This window comes from Cebus imitator, unplaced genomic scaffold (assembly GCF_001604975.1).
Source record: "Cebus imitator isolate Cc_AM_T3 unplaced genomic scaffold, Cebus_imitator-1.0 Scaffold304, whole genome shotgun sequence".
Lineage (NCBI taxonomy): Eukaryota > Metazoa > Chordata > Mammalia > Primates > Cebidae > Cebus > Cebus imitator.
This window is the reverse complement of record NW_016107619.1, coordinates 2,335,879-2,359,295: the sequence shown is the minus strand read 5'-3', so window position 1 is coordinate 2,359,295 and position 23,417 is coordinate 2,335,879. Positions and strand designations below refer to the sequence as shown.

At 41.2% G+C, this 23,417-nt stretch overlaps 1 protein-coding gene across 3 annotated transcripts in view; it reads right to left on the bottom strand.

The window, feature by feature from the left end:
• CUL1 (cullin 1) overlaps nucleotides 1-23,417 on the bottom strand; it is a 100,222-nt gene that overhangs the window by 14,169 nt on the left and 62,636 nt on the right. For all 3 annotated transcript variants that reach the window (XM_017502891.2, XM_017502889.2, XM_017502890.2), the window contains exons 8-11: nucleotides 19,370-19,532; nucleotides 18,014-18,144; nucleotides 1,328-1,435; nucleotides 1,143-1,249 (exon numbers count right to left, since the gene is read on the bottom strand). In XM_017502891.2, the coding sequence (XP_017358380.1) occupies nucleotides 1,143-1,249; nucleotides 1,328-1,435; nucleotides 18,014-18,144; nucleotides 19,370-19,532 (509 nt within the window). The remainder of the gene's footprint in view (nucleotides 1-1,142; nucleotides 1,250-1,327; nucleotides 1,436-18,013; nucleotides 18,145-19,369; nucleotides 19,533-23,417) is intronic.

Here is a 23,417-nt window from a genome sequence, read left to right as displayed (position 1 = left end):
TGAGGTCAGAAGTTCGAGACCAGTCCGGCCAACACAGTGAAACCTCGTCTCTACTAAAAATACAAAGAAAAAAAAAAAAAAAAAAAACCACCCGGGGGGCCGAGGGAGACAGAAACAAAAAAAAAAAAAAAAAAAAAAAAAAAAAAAAAAGCTACTCGGGAGGCTGAGGCTGCAGTGAGCTGAGATCACGCCACTGCACACAAGCCTGGGCGACAGAGCAAGACTCCTTTTCGAAAACAAACAAACAAAAAAATTGGCCGCGCATGGTGGCGTGCCTGTAGTCCCAGCTACTCCGGAGACTAAGGCACGAGAATCGCTTAAACCCAGTAGGTGGAGGCTGCAAGGTTGCAGTGAGCCGAGATTGTGCCACTGCACTCCAGCCTGAGCAACAGAGCGAGACTAAGTCTTTAAAAAAAAAAAAAAAAAAAAAAAAAAAAAGGACACTAAGTATTCTGTCAAACACACTGAAGACCCAATAGAATATCTCCATAGCCATAATACGTGGCCCCCCAAAATGAAACCAAGTCATGAGAGGCATTCCAATTTAAAGTCCCTTTTTATTTCTGGAGAAGATCTCACCACAGTTGTTAAATTAACATTAAACCAGAATAAATGTTTCTGTTTACTGCAATAAACAGGAAAAAAACATCAAATACTCAGTTTCTCACTGGCCTTGGGTAAACTGGGTTAAGAGAAAGCTATCATGGACCTTCATCAAATGTTTTCCCATCATTTACCGAAAAGGCCACATCATTTTTACATGGTTCTCTGTTAATATAGGAAATCACACCAGACGTGGTACTGCTGGGTTCTAGGAAGCTGCACTATGTTCTGAAGAATTATTATTAACTGACAACTCTGGCTTGCTAATATTTTACTTCAGATTTCTGCGACTACATTCTCAAGTGACACTGGTTAGTACTGGATGAAGAATAACCGAAGTCCCACAATACAATGAGACGCTTCTGTTTTAAAAACAGCCAGGGGGAGGGAATGCATATTTTCAACTGGAAAGATGATGATGTTGAAGCATTTTCTCATAAGGGACAACACTCGCAAATTAATGTATGTAAAATGTAAATTTTAATTTAAAGCTGACGTTTTAAACAGGCATATCAAGAAAACACAGGGTCATTTAATACCTTTTCTTCAACAAGGAGTCACAGTATCGAGCCAGCAACTCAGGGGATTTACTGGATGACTGGGCCATCTTGGTAACCGCGTTGTTGTTTATGAAGCGACCACAAGCCTGTGTGACACAGAGCACAGTTAGAGACAAACGCCCCACCAGATACACTACAGGCAAGTCACAACCGCCACAGCCTACCTTATCAAGAGCAGCCACAAAGCCCGCGTCATTGTTGAATGCAGACATTACCAGGGCATTGTATTTTTTATGAACATCAAGCACTGTCTGTACATACATCTTGGGGTCCTTAAACGGGGGCAGAAATAGAAATAAAAGTTGGTTACTGCATATAAAATATTCTATACATATCTTTACAAAGTTAAGAAATAAGATCAAGACATACTTTTGGTACCATCATTGAAACACACAGGACATTTTGATTATACATATAAAATAAAAACCAATATATTCTCCACACTCTGAATACTGATTTCAATCTTGCATTATGAACAGTGAAAACTCAAAGAGATCATGAAAACAGCATTTTCTAAGTGGCAGCTCTGCTTTGCCAATTTCTCCCTGTTAAAGAGTACAATTCTGGACTCTGTTTCAGCTGGAGAAGAGCATTCAGCCAGCGAGATCTGTGGCTCAGGGAGGGAGTTTGACTTCGGCTTCCACCCCTTGCAAACCAGAGACTCAGATCTGTGCGGCACTGCTGGGGCCAGGGCCTGATCGCAGGGCAGAAAGAGGGGTAGAGTGTGGCGTGGGCAGCAATGGGGCATCCCTGGACCAAGGAACAATAAGGAAATGCAACAGGCCAGCCAGGGGGCTTCTGTGGCCAAAGGAAGGCGGCAGCAATGGAAGGCAAAGGAAACCGAGCTAAATGCTAATGTGAAAACAGTGCTGCTGCTGGGCACACAGTGCACGCCCCCACCACCCTTCATGGGACTGAGACAGCCCACACTGGAAGCAGGTGCTGCTTTCATCCCCATTCTACAGATGAAGAACTGTCACAGCTAAGTACACTGCCAGGAAAACGGCGGCAGAGTCAGGCTTGGCTCTGGGCTCTGCGGGAGCCAGGCTGGGAAGGCTGGTGGGAGGGAGCTCTGGGCCACCCCTAGCCAAGCACAGACCCAGGCACAGGGGCAAGCCTGTTTCCACATCACTGATACATTAATCTGCAGGGCTCAGGTGCCAGAGACCAACGCTCCCCCAAGTCTACCTATTCGGCATTTTTTAGACATTTGATTGATTTACTTGTTTTTATTATACATTTATTTATTTTGAGATGGAGTCTCACTCTGTCGCAGACTAGGGTGCAGTTGCGCAATCCCCAGGCCGCTGCCCTCCAGCCTGGGCAACAGAGCGAGATGCCATCTTAAAAATAAAAATAAGAGTGTCAGAGGTTTCCTGTTTTTTTTTAAAAAAAGAGCTATATAATAAATGCAAGGTTTATTATTATGAATATATTGTGATAAGATTATAAGTCCAATAAGATATAAATATGGTCTCTTCCTGACATGAACATTTGATAAGAGAAAACATTAAAAGGGAACTTAATGCAAAATAACTGCCAAATAATTAATATTGAAAGGCAATATTGCAGATATTTAATATTTCAAAATTACCATCTTAAAAATGTTGAAACACATACAGAGTTAACTGCACTACCAGATAGCCTTGCTCTCTGTTTCACGGCTACCCCAGATGTAGGGACGCTTCCACTTTACCTGGATGGTCTTAATCTTCAGAGTGAAACAAAAGCTCCCCCAAGTTGGGCCACATCTTACTTCATATAAGCTTGCTTCTTTTAAACAATGAAAACATTTTCTGCTTGACCTAATTGTGATTTTGCTACTGAAAGAGATACTGCTTCTGCCAATTCAGATTTTAGATCACCTTCAGATTTCATGTCAAATTATTCCACAACATTCACATATTCTTCTCTCTGCCTTCCTTCTGTTACAGTATTTACAAAGTCCTCAGCCTACGGCAAGGATTCAAACACTGGAAAACGCTAGAAACGTTATTGGGTAGTTTTCAAATAAGGTAACATGCAGGATCTCTTAACAAGTTAACAGCCCTACAAAGAACTGTGTGTCAAAACTGCTAATTTAAGGACTCAATTTGCTTCCAAAACTTGCTGGTTTTTTGTTTTACGTTTTTGAGACATTGTCTCGCTCTGTTGCCCCTGCTGGAGTGCAGTGGCGCAGTCTTGGCTCACTGCAACCTTGGCCTCCTGGGTTCAAGCGATTCTCCTGCCTCAGCCTCCCGAGTAGCTGGGGCTACAGGTGACGCCACCATGCCCAGCGAATTTTTGTATTTTTAGTAGAAATGGGGTTTCACCATGTTGGCCAGGATGGTCTGGATCTCCTGACCTTGTGATCCACCTGCCTCAGCCTCCCAAAGAGTTGGGATTACAGGCAAGAACCAAAACTTGTTATTTTTTTTGGAAAATGACTCACAGTATTTTTGTAAAGTATGTTATGCATATAAACATTAATATTTATTTCATTTGCAAGAATGACTCAACCTTAGCAGCAGAGGGGCTACAGACCCACACGTGCAAGGCCTCGCCCACCTGGCAGCCTGATCCCTCAGCCTGCATGGCTTCCCTGCCACACTCCCTCACCCTTGTTCTGGAAAATGCCAGCCTTGACTTACTCTACACTCCTGCTTGCGACTTGTCACTGATGGACTCCTTTGAACCAGTGATGTCTCTATGTTGACTATAACGTTTCAGAATTATACTTTTCCCTATTTTCTCAAAATTTTTTGGCCATTTTTTCTCAGATGTGGAATTGAAAAAATATAAATTTCCCAAGGAATGCCAGAAACAACTTCTCGCACGTAAACCCAAATCTCCCGGAGTAAAGAAGTCTTCAGACTCCAATTCCAAGATACTTTCAACTACAGCAGTCTAGCTGGTGAGATGGAAGGACTTGCACAGAACCCACTAAGAGAAGAATGTCAAAACTCTGGCCTTGGCTGGGCATAGTGGCTCACACCTGTAATCCCAGTACTTTGGGAGGCTGAGGCGGGCGAATCACTAGGTCAGGAGTTCGAGACCAGCCTGGCCAACATGGTGAAACCCTGTCTTTACTAAAAATACAAAAAATTAGATGGGCGTGGTAACGGGCATCTGTAATCCCAGCTACTCAGGAGTCTGGGGCAGGAGAATCACTTGAACCCATGAGGCGGAGGTTGCAGTGAGCCGAGATTATGCCACTGCACTCCAGGCTGGGTGACAGTGCGAGACTCTGTAAAAACAAACAAAAATCTGGCCTTGAAAATGTGAATTTAGGAACCGGTCAAGGGGCAGACAACATACTAGGATAATACATGGGAGAGAATGTTAAGGACATAGTCAGCAAACAGAGAAAAGATTTTCAAAAGGGGAGTAGATTTAGCATTCCGGAGGTAAATGATGAAGTCAGGCTATAAAACTGGAAGGAGAGATCAGCTGGATCAAATGTGCGTTTTTTCAAGAAAATTAAGGATGAATGTTTGAGGTTTAAAGAAATAAACGAAAGTAGTAACTGGTTTGATTCAGGACCCTCCATGTACTCACGAGAGCTTTTCACATGTAAGAAACAAGACACCTCTCAGGGCCTGTCCTGAGGGCTCACATTCAACTCCTACATGATTTCAGTTGTTGCGATGCCCGTAACGAACACATTCACGTCTAGACCAAGCTTCCCCCAGGAGGGCTTCCGTGACCCGCCCTTGGCCATCACGGGATTCCCAAACCCCTCTGTCATGAATGGGCTGATCCGCTGCCCAGTCCTGCGTTCTCTGGAGCTCTTCTTGACAAGTACCACCACTCAGCCAGCGGCTCGAGCCAGACACCCAGGACTCACAATTCCTGCTTTCTGACTCACAACTCCTGTGAATCCACTTGATCCACAACCCGACCATTTCTTTTCAATGTTTTATTGTGGAAAAAATTCCAAGATATTAACAATTAGAAAGGGTAGTAAAACTTACCCCATGTATTCATCATCCAGTTTCAACAACTGTCAAAATACAAAACCCGTCCGTTACAAAGCCGGGGTCTCTGCCTCATTCTTCTCCCCATTCTCCCCATGCCCAGCCCAGTCTCCAGTGGGCCACTATCACTATCTGAACCACGACAACAAATCTAACTGGTACACTTGTGTATTAGTCACGGATCCCTAGAGGGACAGACTAATAGGATATATATATTCTATTAGTTCACATATATATATTTAGTATTATATTAAGTATTAACGTACACAATCACAACGTCCCGCAATAGGCTGTCTGCAAGCCTGAAGAGCAAGGTGAGCCCATCTGTGTCTCAAAAGAACCTGGAGTCTGATGTTTGAGGATAGGCAGTCTCCAGCACAGGACAAAGTGTGGGTGGGGAGGCTACGCCAGTCTCTCCTTTTCTCGTTTTTCTGCCTGCTTTATATTTGCTGGCAGCTGATTAGATGCTACCCACCAGATTGAGGGTGGGTCTGCCTTCCCAGCCCACTGACTCAAATGTTAATCTCCTTTGGCAACGCCCTCACAGACACCCCGGAACAAGACTTTGCATCCTTCAATCCAATTAAGTTGACACTCAGTATTAACCATCACAACTGTAACTCTTCTCCTTTTAACTCACTTTCTACATGGCAGCAAGCACATACATCCCATCAATTCCATGACTGTAACACTCTCCATCTGTTTCCTCGTGCCCTTAGGATTAAGCTAATATCATCAACATGGCTTTCAAGGTCTCCCCTGGTCTGGCCAGCCTATGCCTGCCTTCACGCTTACCTTCTACCTCGGGTCACACCTGGCCTCTTAGTTCTTAAGATGGGCTGTGTGTAGGCCCTCTGAGGGGCTTTGTTCTGTCTGGGATCCCCCTTTGCCTAGTTAGCTCTAACTATTTTCTTCATCGTAAACACTTTTTTTCAGGGACACTTTATCTGAATGTCCAAGACAGGCCGAGGCTGCCCTGTTACAGACTGCCCAAACCCCATCCCAATTCTAATCACACCTGCCAATTCCTCAATAATGGCGGGTGGGTAAGGAGTTCAAGACCAGCCTGGGCAACATGGTAGTGAAACCCCATCTCTACTAAAAATTAAAAAATTAGCCAGGCTTATGGCAAGGAATTCCTTGCTATCGCCCTTTCTTGCTGGGCACATCTCAGTGTTGCCCACTGGGACCGTGTCTGCCTGCTACCACTGCCGTACTTCTAAGTACCTAGTGAGGCGACATTCACCAAATAATCTCCTAAATGGCTAAACCAGGAACATAATAACAATCATAACTGAATTATGACCTTTTATTCCATACATTTCCACTAAAAAGATAATTCTAAAGGCCAATTTCACAAAGAGAAAATACACATAACTTTTATTTTACTCTTTCTTAAAACGGTAAACCAAATACGGCATACGAAGAGGTGTGAGGACATTGCTTCATGGAGAGCTGACATATATTTAGACATAATTTCTGGGGATCAGTTGTGATCCTAAGTGATACTTTAACACTCAAACACTTCCTAATGACCCAGTACCATTCAAGAATATTGCCAAAGAAGAAAACTGGGGTGCTACAGGAACGAGGGGAGCATCCTTCACCATTTCGTGTACACAAACTGGTGCTCTCCAGGCTGAGGGACAGATCTGATGGTCTGCAGAAAGCTGCTCTTGCCTACGCTATCTCTGAGAGTACATTCAGCGTCTACATTTTTCATCCAGCCAGGGGCTAAAGAGATCAATTACAAGAGCTTTAGGAGAGTTCCCTGAGGCTGGAGAGTTGACAACAACAGGACCTGGCTCCATACTGTCCAGTCTTACCTCTAGGTAATTTTTTCTTAAGAAGGGGAGAGAAATGAGGTCCCATTAAGTAACAAAAACATATGGTGCAGTTGTTTGGGGGCCATGTCATTCTTCCCATTAGCATCAGCACTTGGTCTTGGAGGAACATTATCTCCATGCAAAACATAGAGAAGCAAAGGTTTCAGAAAAAAACAAACCACAGAGAGTGTATGTGTAGACCACGCAGTCTGACCGTTATCTGGAAAGGTGCTCAGAGGCACCCACATGGTTCTGAGCTGCCTGCCACTGCCAGTCTTTGTGTGCTCAGGGGAAAAAATTAATTTTAATATTAATAGGCAAAAATAAAGGAGATACATGTCAGACCTCAAAAATCCTTTAGAAATAATTTGCATTTTCTTAATAGGTTTTTTCCTAACCTCTTTCAATAAGCAGAAACCAACAGAAGTTTAAAATATTGAAACAAAAACACTAATAATTTAGTAAGTGCTCTCTTTTTTCATTCTTTTTTTTTTTTTTTTTTGAGACAGGGTTTCGTTCTGTCGCCCTGTCTAGAGTGCACTGGCATGATGTCGGCTCACTGTAACTTCTGCCTCCCATGTTCAAACGATTCTTCCGCCTCAGCCTCCCAAGTAGCTGGGATTACAGGTGCGTGCCATGATGCCTATTTAATTTTTTAATTTTTAATAGAAATGGGGTTTTTATCTTGTTGGCCAGGTTGGTCTTGAACTCCTGACCTCAGGTGATCCACCCGCCTCAGCCTCCCAGTGCTGAGATTACAGGTGTCAGCCACTATGCCTGACTTTATTTTCATGGTGATGCCCCTGGCAAGGTTAAACAGTGCCAACAAGAAAATGCTATTCCCTCAAAGCCGATATTGGTCTAAATTCTAAAATGTTGCTGCAGTCGCTCCTAGATTTCAGTAATACACATGCAGGACTGGAGTTAGCACATTTTAAGTCTTCCCTTTACAACACATCACATTCCACATGAGAGTGAATTTGGAGAACTCTCAAACCAACACGTGCAGACTCAGCTAAAACATCTGTTGGGTTCCCCAGGACTTGCATGATTAATAATAGGCCATTGGTTGACATCTACAGACTACTTCATCCAGCAACAGCAGAATATACTTTCTCAAATCCAGCTGCCTCAACCTCCCAAAGTGCTGGGACTACAGGTGTAAGCCACCGTGCCCAGCCTTTTCTCTTTACTTTAACTGGCCTACCTGCTGCAACTCTTTGCTTCAACCATTTATATCTATCTTGGAATCATGGCTCTGAGCCTCAGACCATAGTTATAAATCTTCAATCTCACTGTCACATTCCTGATCCCAGCGCCATTAACTGTGTGGGTTTCATTTTTATTCTGGCCTTTGTTACGTCCCCTGGTTGTTCCCCCAGCTCTGGCTGACACCTACATTTTCCTTTATTTCAAGGTGAGGCCGAAGTCCTTGTTTGTAGCCTTTCGGAATGTACTACCCTGTAATGCCTGGGCTCTAAGTGGACTAGATTCAGGGTCTGAGTGATCAGAGATGAAAATGATAAACTTTGAAAGCAGAACTAAGACTTTCCCCGAAAGACTGACTTCTCTGAAGAGAATGAAGAAACTCCCCAGGTAGAACGATGTTTCAGAAAGGAATAATTAAGTTAGTTCAGAAACAGAAGTAGTATACAGAAGATGAGAAGCAGGGCTGTCTGACTCAATGAGGATGGATAGGAAGGAGAAGTTCATGGGCATGATCTGTAATTGGTCTTGAACCAATCAGGGGTCACTTCAGTGCTTATTTAAAATACAATTTAATTGATGTGGCTATAAAGTTAAATTGGGGTAGGGATGTGCATCCATAATGGATTTGCTTGTGAAATTATTAGTCTTCCCTACAATTAAAAGAAAGAATGGTGTATATTGGCTATAAAAATGACAGCCTGGGCTGGGCACAGTGGCTCACACCTGTAATCCCAGCACTTTGGGAGGCCAAGGCGGGTGGATCACCTAAGGTCGGGAGTTTGAGATCAGCCTGGCCAACGCCAACATGACAAAATCTTGTCTCTACTAAAAACACAAAAATTAGCCAGGCATAGTAGTGCATGCCTATAAACCCAGCTACTCAGGAGGCAGAGGTTGCAGTGGGCTGAGATTGTCACTGCACTCCAGCCTGGGTGACAGAGCAAGACTGCATCTCAAAAAATAAAAAAAAAAGATGGCCTGAGGCAGGCAGATCACAAGGTCAAGAGATAAAGACCATCCTGGCCCCATCTCTACTAATAATATTTTAAAAATTAGCTGGGTGTGATAGCGTGCGCCTGTAGTCCCAGCTACTTGGGAGGCTGAGGCAGGAGAATCACTTGAACCTGGGAGGTGGAGGTTGCGTGAGCCAAGATGGCGCCACTGCCCTCCAGCCTGGGTGACAGAGTGAGACTCCATCTAAAAACAAAACAAAACAAAAGACAGTCTGGTTATCTTAGACTCCAAAATGACAACTGTGTACATTTTCTGTTAGAGAAAATGATTATTCTCTTCATCTCATGGCAAGACAAAATAAATCCAAACCATCCTTGTTGCTCTGAAGTTATATACCTGTAATTCACAAATGTAGTGACATGCTATCTGAGTCAATTTATATTTTCAGCATATATCAGTTCTTTGTGTAATTAAATCTTACTATACAAAAAAGCGTGCTTCCTTTTGTCATAAAGCAACTATTTCTCCTTTCCAATATCCACTTAATCAAAACCTGCACATTTCTTTGGCTTCTTAAAAAATGTTTAACATAGAAAATTTTCAAACATGTTCAAAACAAGAAAAGAATAGTCAAATCAACCCCCATAAATGCATGAGCCAGCTTTAAGGAACAGCTATGGCTCTAAGAGTCTAGGAGTTTCTTGTCTGACCCTCTTCCTAGGTATGTAAGCAGATTTTTTGAATGCGTATTCTGTCTCCTTTGACCAAACCAAGCCAAGTTACGCTTGAAATGTAACGGTTCTGCAGCTAATTTTATCACTGACTGGGTAATTTTCTTTTCTTACCATCCATAGAATGTTTGCCTAAAGATTCAGTTGTTTAATCACGCACTTCACTACAGAAAAGAAAGGGAATCTTAGATGTATAAACCCAAACTCAAACCTACCAGAAGTAGCTGACAGTAGGTTAGTCTGTTCACTGTATCTGAGTTCATGCATGATTGGGCTTTTATAGTTATTTCTAACTTAACTTCCCAGTCCAAATCACAGAACTTTTTCTGCTAAGGTACTAGGATCTACCCTAGTTTTCCATCGAAAAATAGCTTACTAGGGATACCTAATTTTATTTCTGCTTATCAAATTCTCTATCTGACGTGCTGCCTTTTGTAAGTATTATACCATCACCCCAGTCCTGGAGCCAGCAACTGAGAGTAGCTTCTGAAAATTTGTTTCAACACACAACTTCTTACAGAACTGAAATAACTTTCACAACATTGCTCCCCAGTCAGTATCTGCAGCCCAACACCCAGCGTTAGAGCCAGCAGCCCTGCTGGGTGTTGAAGGATCTAACAGACCCATCTCAGCTGGGCCACACTGCAATACCCATTAGGCTGAGAACACTAAATCAAGATATGGTTTCAAGGAGGACTTGTGCTTTTTTTGTTGCCACTTCTGTCCTGAAGACCAGGAGTGAGATTCTCTTATAGCCTGATTTATGTTAATTTATATAACTGTCTTTGTAGGGGAATACAGTAACATCTAGATTGCTGAGGAATTATGTGTTAATTCAACATTCAAAATGGAACCAATTGTACAGTCAAGCATTAATTACCAAGAACTTATAAGTCTGCATTATTTGACTCTTCTCCTGAACTTTATTTTGGCATTTTGCTATAAGCTGGTGCCAAGGAAAATTATCAAACTACCCAAGGACTTGACATTCCACTTCGCTTAAGTGCACTGCTGATGATGCTGTCCACAATACTACCATGCTTTTGAGGATGAGCCATTGGAGAAAGTATCCTCAGCTCCGACCACTGAGACAAATCATTCTTCTGAGTTACTAGCTGATTGTGCTTCACTGCGCTATCTTTAGTGGCAACCTCCCTGTACTGACTACAAAAATTTCAAGGCAAATTATGACCTAACTCTAATAAGAGTACTGGACTGCATTACACACACTTTGAGAATTATATTAAGCTTTATGATGTGTTTCATATCCTTACTTTGCTACTCTCTGATCTATTTTATTTCACGTATTGTGTAAGCAGCCCCAAGTCCTTTTTGGGGCAATGGGAAGTAATAACTAAGACCTAAGTATACTGAAACCCTATTCTGTACAAGGTGTCATGCTAAGCTCTGAGGACACAAAACTGATAGAGCCATCTCTGCTGGAAGAGATGGACACTCACTTGGACATCTAAAACATAAAGTAGTGCACATGTCACATAAACAGTGCAAAGCGCTATTATTTCAAGGAGAAGATTCTACCATTCCAAGGTGATTGAGAAAACTTTTGAGCTGGGTTTTGAAACATAAATAGGTATTTCACAGGTAGAAAAAAGAAGGAATGTATCTAAGAAGAGACGAGAGAAGAACTAGGCAAGTAGAGTGAGGCAAATTTATGCAATGGTGAGTTCCAGCTGGGACGTCGTGAGCAGTGGGGTCGAGTCAGGGAGCCGAGACAGCAACCCTGCAGCAGATGGCCTTCACCATTATCATCCACAGATCCTTGCTGGGTAAGAAGCCAGGTCCAAAACCACAGGTCGTAAAACTACAATGAGGTGTGAGCTTCGCTCGCAAGGGATGTGTAACCTATGGTGCAGTGACGGGAAGTGCAGGAAGTTATAAACACCTGTACGCTGGTAATGAGAGTTTTACAAATGTTATAGAGCTTAGGATGGAAGAGTTACGGTCAGTTCTTTCTAGAAGGGAAGATTTGAGCTAGCCTTAAAAGCAGGACTAAGACAAGCAGAAGGCAAGCAGAAGGATGACTGTGTTACAAGTAGAGACATTAGCCAGGGTTTGGAAGACGGGGTTCATGAAAATGTGGGCTAATTAGAGGATTTTGATTTAGTATATTATGATTTATATTATCACAGGTAAGAGCTTTATTCTGCTTTGTTTAAAACAAAGGATGAAAAGAACGCACAGTAAAATTATGAATGTATTAAGTGGTATTTTTGAAAGATGAAACGGCTAATTTTCATGAAGGATGAATGGGAATGGGAGAGGTGTGGGACCCTTTGGTAGGCAAGGTGATGCATGAAACCAAGATTAAGATGGTAGCCTTGGGACTGCAGAGAGAATGCAAAGAAAACAGTAAGAGCCAAAGGAGGAGGAATTCCCATGCTCCACTGACTCATCCCAGAAGACAGAAGAGGTGACAACTCACTACTTAGGCAGGCAGGCTGCTTACTGGTTTGAGAAGGATTCTGCGGCCACATTCAGACCCTGTGGGAAATTATACCCTATTAGATTACTAATGCCTACAACGAACAAAGGATGAGGGCAGGGTGACTCATGCTACACAGCTGCCACCTCTGTGCTAAGGAATGGCGGAAGAGGTGAGTTTCAAATGGACCTGCAAGGTAGGCACTAAACTAGGAAGATGAGGTCATGGAGATGTGACAAGGACAAAGGCCGGGCATTCTAATTCAGAATTCTTGACATTCCTCTAGTCTACTAGAGGAATGCCCTAAATGCTTGCTGAATAAGTGAAACAATGATTTCAGTTTGATCTGCAAAATGTGTTTGCCCTTTGAGTTGAAACACTGACTACAGCATGCATCTAAAAATACTCCTCAATTTGGGATTATGTTTCAATAAACCCATCATATACTGAATGTGTTTGTTGTTGTTTTTCCTTCTGAGACGGAGTCTTATTCTGTCACCCAGGCTAGACTGCACTGGCACCATCTTGGCTCATTGCAACCTCCGCCTCCCAGGTTCAAGCGATTCTCCTGCCCCAGCATCCCGAGTAACTGGGAATACGGGTGCCTGCTACCACACCCGGCTAATTTTTGTACTTTTAGTAGAGACAGGATTTCACCATGATGGTCAGGCTGGTTTCAAACTCCTGGCCTCAGATGATCCACCTGCCTTGACCTCCCAAGTTCTGGGATTTCACGCGTGAGCTACTGTACCCGGCCCTGAATGTGTAATGTGTGACACTATTTTCAATGTACGATGGGCTTACTGAGAGTATCATAAATGCCTATCACTTTCATACCATTTTAAACTCGAAAAATCATTAAGGTGAGCCATACTAAGTAGGAGACTTTTTGCAGTTGCTTTGGTCAACTAAGAAAAATGAAGAGCCTCGCACAGGGCCAGGCACCCGCAGTGGGCATTTGATTCTTTTTCAAATGGCCACGTGAAGGAATGGTCTCTGCTTTCAAGAGGCTCCCCTTAAAGCCTCACTAAGTGGATGGGGGCCATCACCTCCGATATTTTAATATAGATTATTTTTCGATAAATTCCCAACCTGTTCCTGCATGGGGTCACCTGCCTATTAAATAAGCCATTTCTCCTATCCCTTGCACAGCTCAAAACCAGTTTTAAATCCCATCCTGGAATATTTCTTTGTGTGCAAGGTTCCCGAAGTCCTCCTGGTGCCCCAGTGCAACAGGCTAATTTATCCCCTCACATACCAGTCGAGCACAAACGCCCTTGATCACGAGGCACTCTGACGGCTGGAGAGAATGCTTCCAGACAGTAGAGTCTTGCCAACAGTCCCCTCCCCAGTCCCAGATTCGGAGGGTTCCCTTTTCAGTTTCACTTCACTGAGGGCTGCCAGCTTTAGTTAGGCGGTAGGAGGGAGAGGCCATGAGGGAAATTCCCCCTGAGCCAGTTTTCTAGAAATAGCCTTTACTTTTTAAACTGGTTTTAACTAGGGAGGGGGAATGCCTTAAGAAAAATTGGCAAGTAGGTTCTAAAACATCGAATACAAAAAATATTTGACTTACATGATGAATTGGAAACCTCTAAGAATTTCAGTCTAGGCCAGATATTAGCAGTAAAGCTGGTTTTCTAACCAAACTAGTGGTATAAAAAGACTAGCCAGATAAAAAACCTTTTTTTTTTTTTTTGGCTTCTCAAATGAGTTTATTTCATCAAGAACAGCTTAAGTGTAACATATGTAGTGCTGTAGTCTAGAGGAAGACAAAGGACTCATCTATTAAACTTTTTTTGCACTTAAATCACTTAGGCAGTGCCTTCTAGGGCACTTAATATGCTAATTATAAATGATTCTAGTACACTATGATTCAACTCAATTAGGCACAAATTTTTAAACTTTAAAAACTGTGTTCTCAAGGTAATTAAATCCCACTTAAAATCATGTACAATAATTCTAACTTTCACTAATGACCTTTTATTCTCCTGAGTTTTCATAATCAGTGGGTTTTTGAAAACAATTATGGTTTGAGTTACAACGGGTCTTTTATATTTACCACATAAATGACAAAAACTAAAACCTATTTAAAAGTATTTGTTTTGGCCAGCAGGGTAGCTCACATCTGTAATCCCAGCATTTTGGAAGGCCCAGGCAGGAGGATCACCTGAGGTCAGGAGTTTGAGACTAGCCTGATCAACATGGAGAAGCCCCATCTCTACTAAAAACACAAAATTAACCGGGCGTGGTGGCGCATGCTTGTGATCCCAGCTACTCGGGAGGCAGAGGCAGGAGAATTGTTTGAACCCAAGAGGCAGAGGTTGCAGTGAGCCGAGATTGCACCACTGCACTCCAGCCTGAGCAACAAAATTGAAACTATCTCAAAAAAAAAAAAAAAAGGAATTGTCTTTTAGCAGTCGTGTTTATCCTTTCTTGCAATAAGTAATCAAGCACCTACTGTGTGCCAGGCTATGGCCGGGGTACCTATGCTTCCCCTGAGCTTCAATTCTGTGGGCTTTCCCAGCGTTGGCAAATGGAGGTAGCAAGTGTGAGCCCAGAGCAGGGAAGGGCACGAGGTATCCACGCCCCAGTCGGACAGCATTCCGACAGAAGGAGCCAATAGCAAGCTTAGAAATAAAAATAAACTTGAATATAGAAAACATTCCTTTTGCAGAAAACAGTATAAGTATTTGCCTTCCTGAACAGTTTATTTCATAAGCACAATTAAAAAAACCCAGAGTTTCACGAGTTCAATGTAGAAACAGTTCTTATGTAAATAACAAATAGAATCAATAACGTACTAAAAAAACTAGTATTTGACTTTTGCAAGTGAAGGCAGATGCAACATGGGTTTACTGAGCTGTAATTAATCTTCATGGGGGAAAGTCTTGCTTTGGTTCTTAAATTCAGGTTAATGAGTGGCTTAGATTTAAGTAACACAAGCAGTGTTCAAAAGCTTGATTTCTCATAAAATATAACTGCTGGTAAAGACAGGTTATTTGCGCCATCTGTAGCTGACAGATGAAGCTTCCTCAGAGAAATGATTTTACATAGAAGGTGTACTTTTGCTTTAACTGATCAAGAGTTCAGTAAAATGTCAGATTCAAGACTCAACGACAAAGTCAATCAGGCAGCATTTATTCAATGCCCAAAAAATGAGGCAGCTGACTGTCTCCAAAAGAAAGAAAACAACGGGACATGAGAATCTCAGTTGATTAGCTCTCCTATTTAGAATCTTACTTTGGTTTGGAAAAGACAGACATTAGAATTAGTATCCCTTCTTTCCTATAAAACTGACAAAGTAATCTATCATGCTTTAAAAAAAAAAAAAAAAAAAGGAGACAGTGTCTCACTACATTGCCCTAGCTGGTCCCGAACCCCTGGGCTCAAGTGACCCTCCTGCCTCAAGCTTCTGAGTAGCTGGGACTATAGGTACACACCACTATGTACAGCTATCATGTTTATTTTAAATCTAACTATATTCACATAGAATACGAGTTCCCTAAGGCCAATCTCATCTAGTATATAAAAGTTTACATGAAAAAGGAAAACCTGCTTCATTAACCTACTGTAATTCATATCTGATGAAATAATAGACTTCCCACTTAACTCATTTCAAGGAAAGTCTAATCATTTACTTGGCTCTGCTGCCCTTATAGGTAAATTGAGTTTTGAACCAACAACTGGGAAGGCACCTTATATTACCGAAAAAATGTCTTCACCGAGTTGGCCCCTTCTAAAACAGAGGGGTGAGCGGGTGTGTGTGTGTGCATCAGGTCCTTTAAAGGAACATTCAGCTTGGAAATAAAGTCATAAAAACTGAAGGGTAATTTTTAAATGACTTTTTTAAATTAGAAAAAAATGTGTGTACTCATAAGAACATGAAGCAGTCATCATTGCTAAGCACTTACGTGCCCTGATTTAAGTACTTCACATGTATTGTTTATTCACAAATATCCTATGAGATAGGCACTATCATTCTACTAAAAATAAATAAATAACAATTGACAGAGACAGAAGTAACTCACTGAGGGTCAGACAGCTGTGAGTGGCGGAGCTGAGATCTGAGTGCAGACAGCTAGGCCAGGCTCCGTCATCACCACACGGTAAAGACACTGTATGCGCTGACACTGAGGACTTCATACTTACGTTTTTACTAAAACCTAGAGGTCTTTTTCACAAAATCCACAGCTACGCCAGTTCACTTCCATCTTGTGAGCATAAAATTGTCTTAGAAACCTAAAGGAGGGCCAGGCGTGGGGGCTCACGCCTGTAATCCCAGCACTTTGGGAGGACAAGTTGGGCAGATCATGAGGTCAAGAGATCAAGACCATCCTGGCCAATGTGGTGAAACGTTGTCTCTACTAAAAATACAAAAATTAGCTGAGTGTAGTGGCGTGTACCTGTAGTCCCAGCTACTTGGGAGGCTGAAGGAGGAGAATCACTCCAACCCAGGAGGTGGAGGTGCAGTAAGCCTAGATCACGCCACCGTACTCCAGCCTGGCGACAGAGCAAGGCTCTGTCTCAAAATAAACAAAAACCAACTGCCACCCCCAACCCAAAAAAAAAAACCCTAAAGGACAGCTTTATACTCAACCCTTTAATAATTCATAGAGGTGGCAGGGTGCCAACGGCAAATCCCCAAATTAAACACGGAAAAGAAGCCCTCCAAAGATAACAGAAAAATAAGGAGAAAAATATACTATTTTTGATAATTCTACCAAAAATAGTTATCAAAAATAATTTATCATTAAACGCAATAAAGTCAAAGGAAGAGAAGTTGTCTGCATTCAGACGTGAGAACCAATGTGTTTTAGAAGCTTTTCTTCCCAGCCAGGGGCGGTGGTTCACGCCAGTAATCCCAGCATTTTGGGAGGCTGACACAGGCAAATTACCTGAGGACAGAAGTTTGAGACCAGACAGCTAACATGGTAAAACCCCATCTCTACTAAAAATACAAAAATTAGCCAGGCATGGTGGCAGATGGCTGTAATCCCAGCTACTTAAGAGGCTGAGGCAGGAGAATTGCTTGAACCTAGGAGGTGGAGGTTGCAGAGAGCTGAGATGGCACCCCTGCACTCCAGCCTGGGCAACAGAGCAAGACTCCACCTCAAAAAAAGAAGCTATTCTTCTCTATTGTTCTCCCAGTTACAACTGAAGATCACAATAGGAGCAAAACTGAAGGTAACTCATCTGTGTGTTAGAAACTGAGTATTTCCAACACGAAATTATCACCTGAATTACAGATGACCTAGCAGGAATTCTCTATGTAGCCCTGGGGAAGCAGAGGGCTGTGGAAAAATGCTATAAACTGCAGGGCCTCTCCAGAGGACAGCCCTATGGTCTTCAGCCAGAGGCTACTATCCAGATCAAAGCTCCTGAAAGGCACAACCTGTGGACTGTGAGCGGCACAGTAAGTTTCCAGGGAACTGTTGTTTCTATGGAAGCATCTTTTCTCTTCTAGTGCAAGAATTTCACAGTGAGAAGAAAGGAAAAAAAAAAAAAAAAATGACATCCTTAACGCCTAAAAAGTGCGAGGGAATAACTTCCAAAGGTATTTACTAAACAAAGATGTCTGTGAACGGTCTACTTCAAAAAGCCAAAACAAGGTTCTCAGAGTTCTAATGAAAATGTTACCACTTAGATTTGGAAGTCGAGATGCATAACACACGTTTGCTATTCACATGTGGAAATGATTAGCCCGACTGATTGTCAATGAAATCTTACTTACATTTAAAGCAGCTTCTCCACATTTTTCAATGGCCGCAAGACCCTGATTATGAATGTGTGTCTCCAACAGTTTTTTCAATTCTCCTAGGCCATCCTGGATTCTAGATACAAGATTATACATGCGCCCCAAATCTGAAAGAGGAAGAAACCCCTTTATGCACTGAAACAAACTCTGCCTATCATTCTACTAATTATGTATTTATAGAGATGAAAAATACTCTGCAATAAATAACCATGTTTTTAGACTTTAATAATCGATAGCATTTAATTATAACCAAATACTCCCTATTTGGTATATGTATGTTTTGCTAAAAGTAACGATGAAATTATGCTATTTTAAAAGTTTATTTTTACCTTTACTATGAGAGACCACTAACATATGAATAANAAAAAAAAAAAAAAAAAAAAAAAAAAAAAAAATCAGAAACGATTCCAATGCTTCCAGAAATTCTCAAGATTTAAATAGTATTTATGCCTGAGCCATAATAGGCACTCAAGTATTTGTTTAAAAATAATTAATATATTGGCCAGGAACGGCGGCTCACTTCTATAATCCCAGTACTGTACTTTGGGAGGTCCAGACAGGCGGGTCACCTGAGGTCAAGAGCTCAAGGCCAGCCTGGTCAACATCGTGAAACCCCGTCTCTACTAAAAATACAAAAAATTAGCTAGGCGTTGTGGCGCATGCCTGTAATCCCAGCTACTCTGAAGGCTGGGACAGGAGAATCACTTGAACCTGGGAGGTAGAGGTTGCAATGAGCCACAATTGCTCCATTCCAGCCTGGGCAACAAGAGCGAAACTCCATCCATCCATCAATCAATCAATAAAATGACTATATTTAAGGAGAATATGTATTTCTATCTCAAATATAAAAACAAATGAGTTGAGAGAACGTCTCCCAAATTCTTCATTTAAGACATGTATGGCATATGGTTACTTTAGGAGGACCACAGAAGAAAAATCCAAACATCAATCTTTTACTGAGCTCCTAACATGCCCCAGTAAAACAAGGAAGTGGCTACGGGAAATCTAAGATGACGGCCTTCTCATCTCAGAGAGTTTTCAAAGGAAGAACAGTCAAAAAAAAAACTTAGGGGTAGCATCATTTAATGCTAAAGTGTATGGAGAAAGTCACATTCTAAATTAAACTGAAAAAATACTCTTTGCCCTAAGTCATACCAAAATGCTCTGCAGAAATCTGACATCAGTGCATAACAATGCACAAACACATGCATCTTTTTAAAAATGACTGACATGGGCAAGTAATGCTGTTGACTCGGAGAGTCTAGCATCTCAAGCAGCGTCAAAACTGCAGATAATAATAAATACCTACATTTTATGAGTCTTGTGGCTCACCTTCATTTTTGTCAGCATCCAATAAATTCTGAAATTCTGTGTGGAAAATTTCCAAGTGTTTTTCAATGAGGACTTGCTCACATTTCCTTGCTAATTCATCTTGTGTGCTTTCGTGAAGGTAAACCTGAACTCTTCGTTGTTCCTCAAGCAGACGAGCCTCTGCCTGGAGAAAATGAATTCAAGTGAATGGTTTTGTTTCATTGGTAAAGAATTGTTGCAATTCTTTAATATGTAAATTAAAGGAAGTTGAATAATGGCAAATTAAATTCACAAGCCAGTTCTAACAAAATTGGATTAAGAAAGTAAGGGAGGGCTGGGCACAATGGCTCACGCCTATAATACCAGCACTTTGGGAGGCAGAGACAGGAGGATTGCTTGAGGCCAGGATTTTGAGACCAGCCTGGGCAACACAGAGAGAACCTGTCTCTAAAAAAAATTTAGCCAGGTGTGGCACGCACCTGTAGTCCTTCCTAGCTACTCAGGAGGCTGAGGCAGGAGGCTGGCTTGAGCCCAGGAGTTAAAGGATATGGTGAGCTATGATCTTGCCACTGCATTTCATTCAGCCTGGGCAACAGAGCAAGACTCCATCTCTCAAAAAAAGAAAGGAAAAAGTTCTTTGCTTTTAGAGTAATTGACAACCATATTTAAACAGCCACTGATGTGTGCCATTTTCTCGGTAAGATCTATTTCCATTTCAGAATTCCTTTTTAAGTGCCATAACATCATCATCATTAACAGTTCAAATGTCTTTGCATCATTTTTAACCCTCAGAGAGTGGTTATTTTATCTTTTTGAGGTAATGTTTCTGCCACTCTAAGAAATGAATGGATCTTCTGTGCAGATACTAAGATGCACTACTTTAGATTAAAAACTACTTGAAGCCAAGAGTTACACAAATATAAGCCCTGATCACATGGAAATAATCATCAGAAATCAGACTTAAAAAATTTAAAGAAAAACATTATGGCCTTTTCTTCCAAACACTGAATATATGCCTCTGAAACCTACTGAGTTATTTATGTATCCCAATTTCTTGCATTTCCCCCTGAGGAAGAGGGGAGGGCAAAGATGCAATATAACAATGCAGCCAAATTAGGATAACTCAGAATATTTTACAGACCATCACCAGAAATACATGTGGTGTAAAGTGTCACTGAGATACTACTAAATTATCAAAGCAATGAAGACATTTCAGTAAATTATTCAGGTAATCTAAATAAAGAGAATTATATTTCGAATTATAAAAATGCAAATACTCTCCAAAATGATTTTCTTTTTTAAAAAAATACTTTTTTCAGAGACAAGATCTTGCTCTGTCTCCTAGGCAAGAGTGAAATGGCATAATCAGCTCACTGTAGCCTCAAGCTCCTGGGCTCAAGTGATCCTCCCACCTCAGCCTCCTATGTAGCTGGGACTACAGGTGCACACAGTCATACCTGGCTAACTTTTTAATTTTTTCTAGAGACAAGTTCTCACTATGTTGCTCAGGCTGGTCTTGAACTCCTGGCTTCAAGTAGTTCTGCCTCGGCTTCCCAAAGTGCTGGGATTACAGGCTGTCAGCTACCCTGCCTTGCCCGGATTTTCAAATTTGGTATAATTTTGGAGAAATCTGGAAAAATTCAACTGGTAATGAATCATCAAGAGCCAAGAAAATGTAAAATAAAAAAATGACTGGACAGGATTTGGTACTATCAAGAACTAATAATAATGGGACAATTGTTTAAACCATACAAGTCAGAACCTTATTACACGTTCTAAATAGCTAAATGTGAAAAATAAACTTGGAAAACATCTGTAGTATGTATCAAGAGATCAATATTCTTAATACACATAATTATCTCCATCAAAGCCGTGGGTACATACAAATAAAAACACAAGGAAGAAAGGACAATTCATAAATGACGAAATAGAAAAAAGCTTGAAGTTATCACATTTCCAATAAGAGGTAAATTACAGTATGTTCAGTTAATGAAATATCAGACACCAACTATTAATAACAAATCATTAGTGAATAAGTTACAAAAAATCTATATCATGATCCCAATTTGGTTTATATAATCAGGAACAGTGCCCCAGGCTTGTAGGTTTATGTTATTTGTATTTTCCAAAAAGTCTACAGTTAACGTGTAATTTTGTTTTTCTGATTATAAAGCTATTTTAAAACAGTAAGTGCTGCTTTATAGCTAATGCTTCACTAAGACTGATACCTCAAGAACCTAGAGCTGGTGGAATACAGAACATGCAAACCAAACAGCACCACTTTTTCTGTTTTAAGTTCTAATTCTTTCTTGGAAGAAGATAATCACCTCAGGCAGCAAAACATACTTTTACCCCTTCCCAGTTGAAAGATTAGGCTTTGATGCCATTGCTGATTCATCCTCTGAGGGGCACAGCTCTCCACCTCTTAGCATTCTACAGACCCTTCTTGCAGGGGCCGAGGGAGCAGCAAGAGTGAACAGGTGCCTAGGTGATTACAGAAACATTCACGGCCAAGGGGCCTCAACACTAGCCTACTGTAGATATTGGCAAGGAAACCAAGGCTGTAGACATTGTCATCAGGCTTCAGAATGAACAGCCATTTAGGTTCTCTATTGATTCCAAGTCAAATAGGCTCCTGATTATCATTGTACTTGGCAGACTGTTGTATTAGAACACCAAGGTCAAATTCAAATGACTAAATAAAAGCATGTAATTGAAGACTGTCTTTACTAATTTAACTAGGATTGGTTCTCAGTAAAAACAAAAGGCAAATAAAACCAAAAAAGACAAGCAAATTAATAAAGTATGGTGTATTTTTAAAGTTAAAAAAAATGACATTAGAAGCCTAGAATAGTCATAAGAGTTTCTGTAGCTCAGATCAGTCTCAATCACATGCGAGAGTAAAATATTTTAGAAACACTAAGATGGTTCACTCTTCAAAGCCATCCTTGGAAACACAAGCCAAACATTCTCAAATGTTTCCACTAAAACTCTCCTAATAGAGAAAAGTGAATACAGACCCAGGGAATTTGAACTGGCTCTCAACTGGCTAAAATTTGCAGAATATTTCTTCAAGGGTCATGTTTTATCTCAATACTGTTCTACTTTCTAATAGAATGTTTGTTTTGATGTAAACATAAATGCTCCCTAAGTTACTAAGATTTGCCACCCTTTATCCTGTGGTTTTACATCCTCCCAGGCATACACTGGAGGTTCTGTAGGACGTATATTTGTAATACCAAATATATCAGCCTTGCTCTTTGCCACACACTATTCTAAGCACCTTTTTACTAATAAATATCTCATGTTAAACTTTTTAAATACTAAAGCCCACTTAATCTTCACTATTACCTATTATTACTGTTGTCATTTTACAGATAAGGAAATTGAGGAAGAGAAGCGTTAAGGTCATCCCCCTAGTAAGTGCTGGGGGTGGGGATTTAAAACTGGACTATAGCTCAGTTTGAGATGCAAGGCTATAGGTGGAGAGCAGAATTACATGGGCAAATTCCAATTTTATGCTTATAGACTCTGCATTATCAACTTTCAGAATGTGATGGAAGTCATGTTTGGTGTGATCTAAGTGGATTTGGGCCAAACCTTTGACTCCTCTAGAAATGAATCCCCTCTTTGGGAACCCGGATGTAGGAAGCACACTGCTTCCTTGAAGGCAGGGCTCACGCCAGATTGAAAGCATCCAGGCTACTGGAAATCCCTGCTCCCCAACTGTCTTTGGTGTCAGGCCTAGTTTTAAAAACAGATTTTACCTGTTCTGGGAGTGCTTCTGTAGCTCTGCCCTAAAACACTGGTTTCCTTGCTCTAGAGCACTACTAATTCATCAGGGTGGATAAAAGGAGATGACCACAATTCTCTAACAAACCCTGTTCAAAAAGAATAGGTACCACTGTTGTGGATGTGCATTTGGATAAGAGGTCTTTAGGGACATCTCGTTTCTAAAGAATCACCATATACAGCAGAGTTTATTTAATAAGAGACGTGTTTAGGCAAACAGCACTGTCATATTAAACAACAAAATAACAGGCAATGCTAACATTCAAAACAGATGATG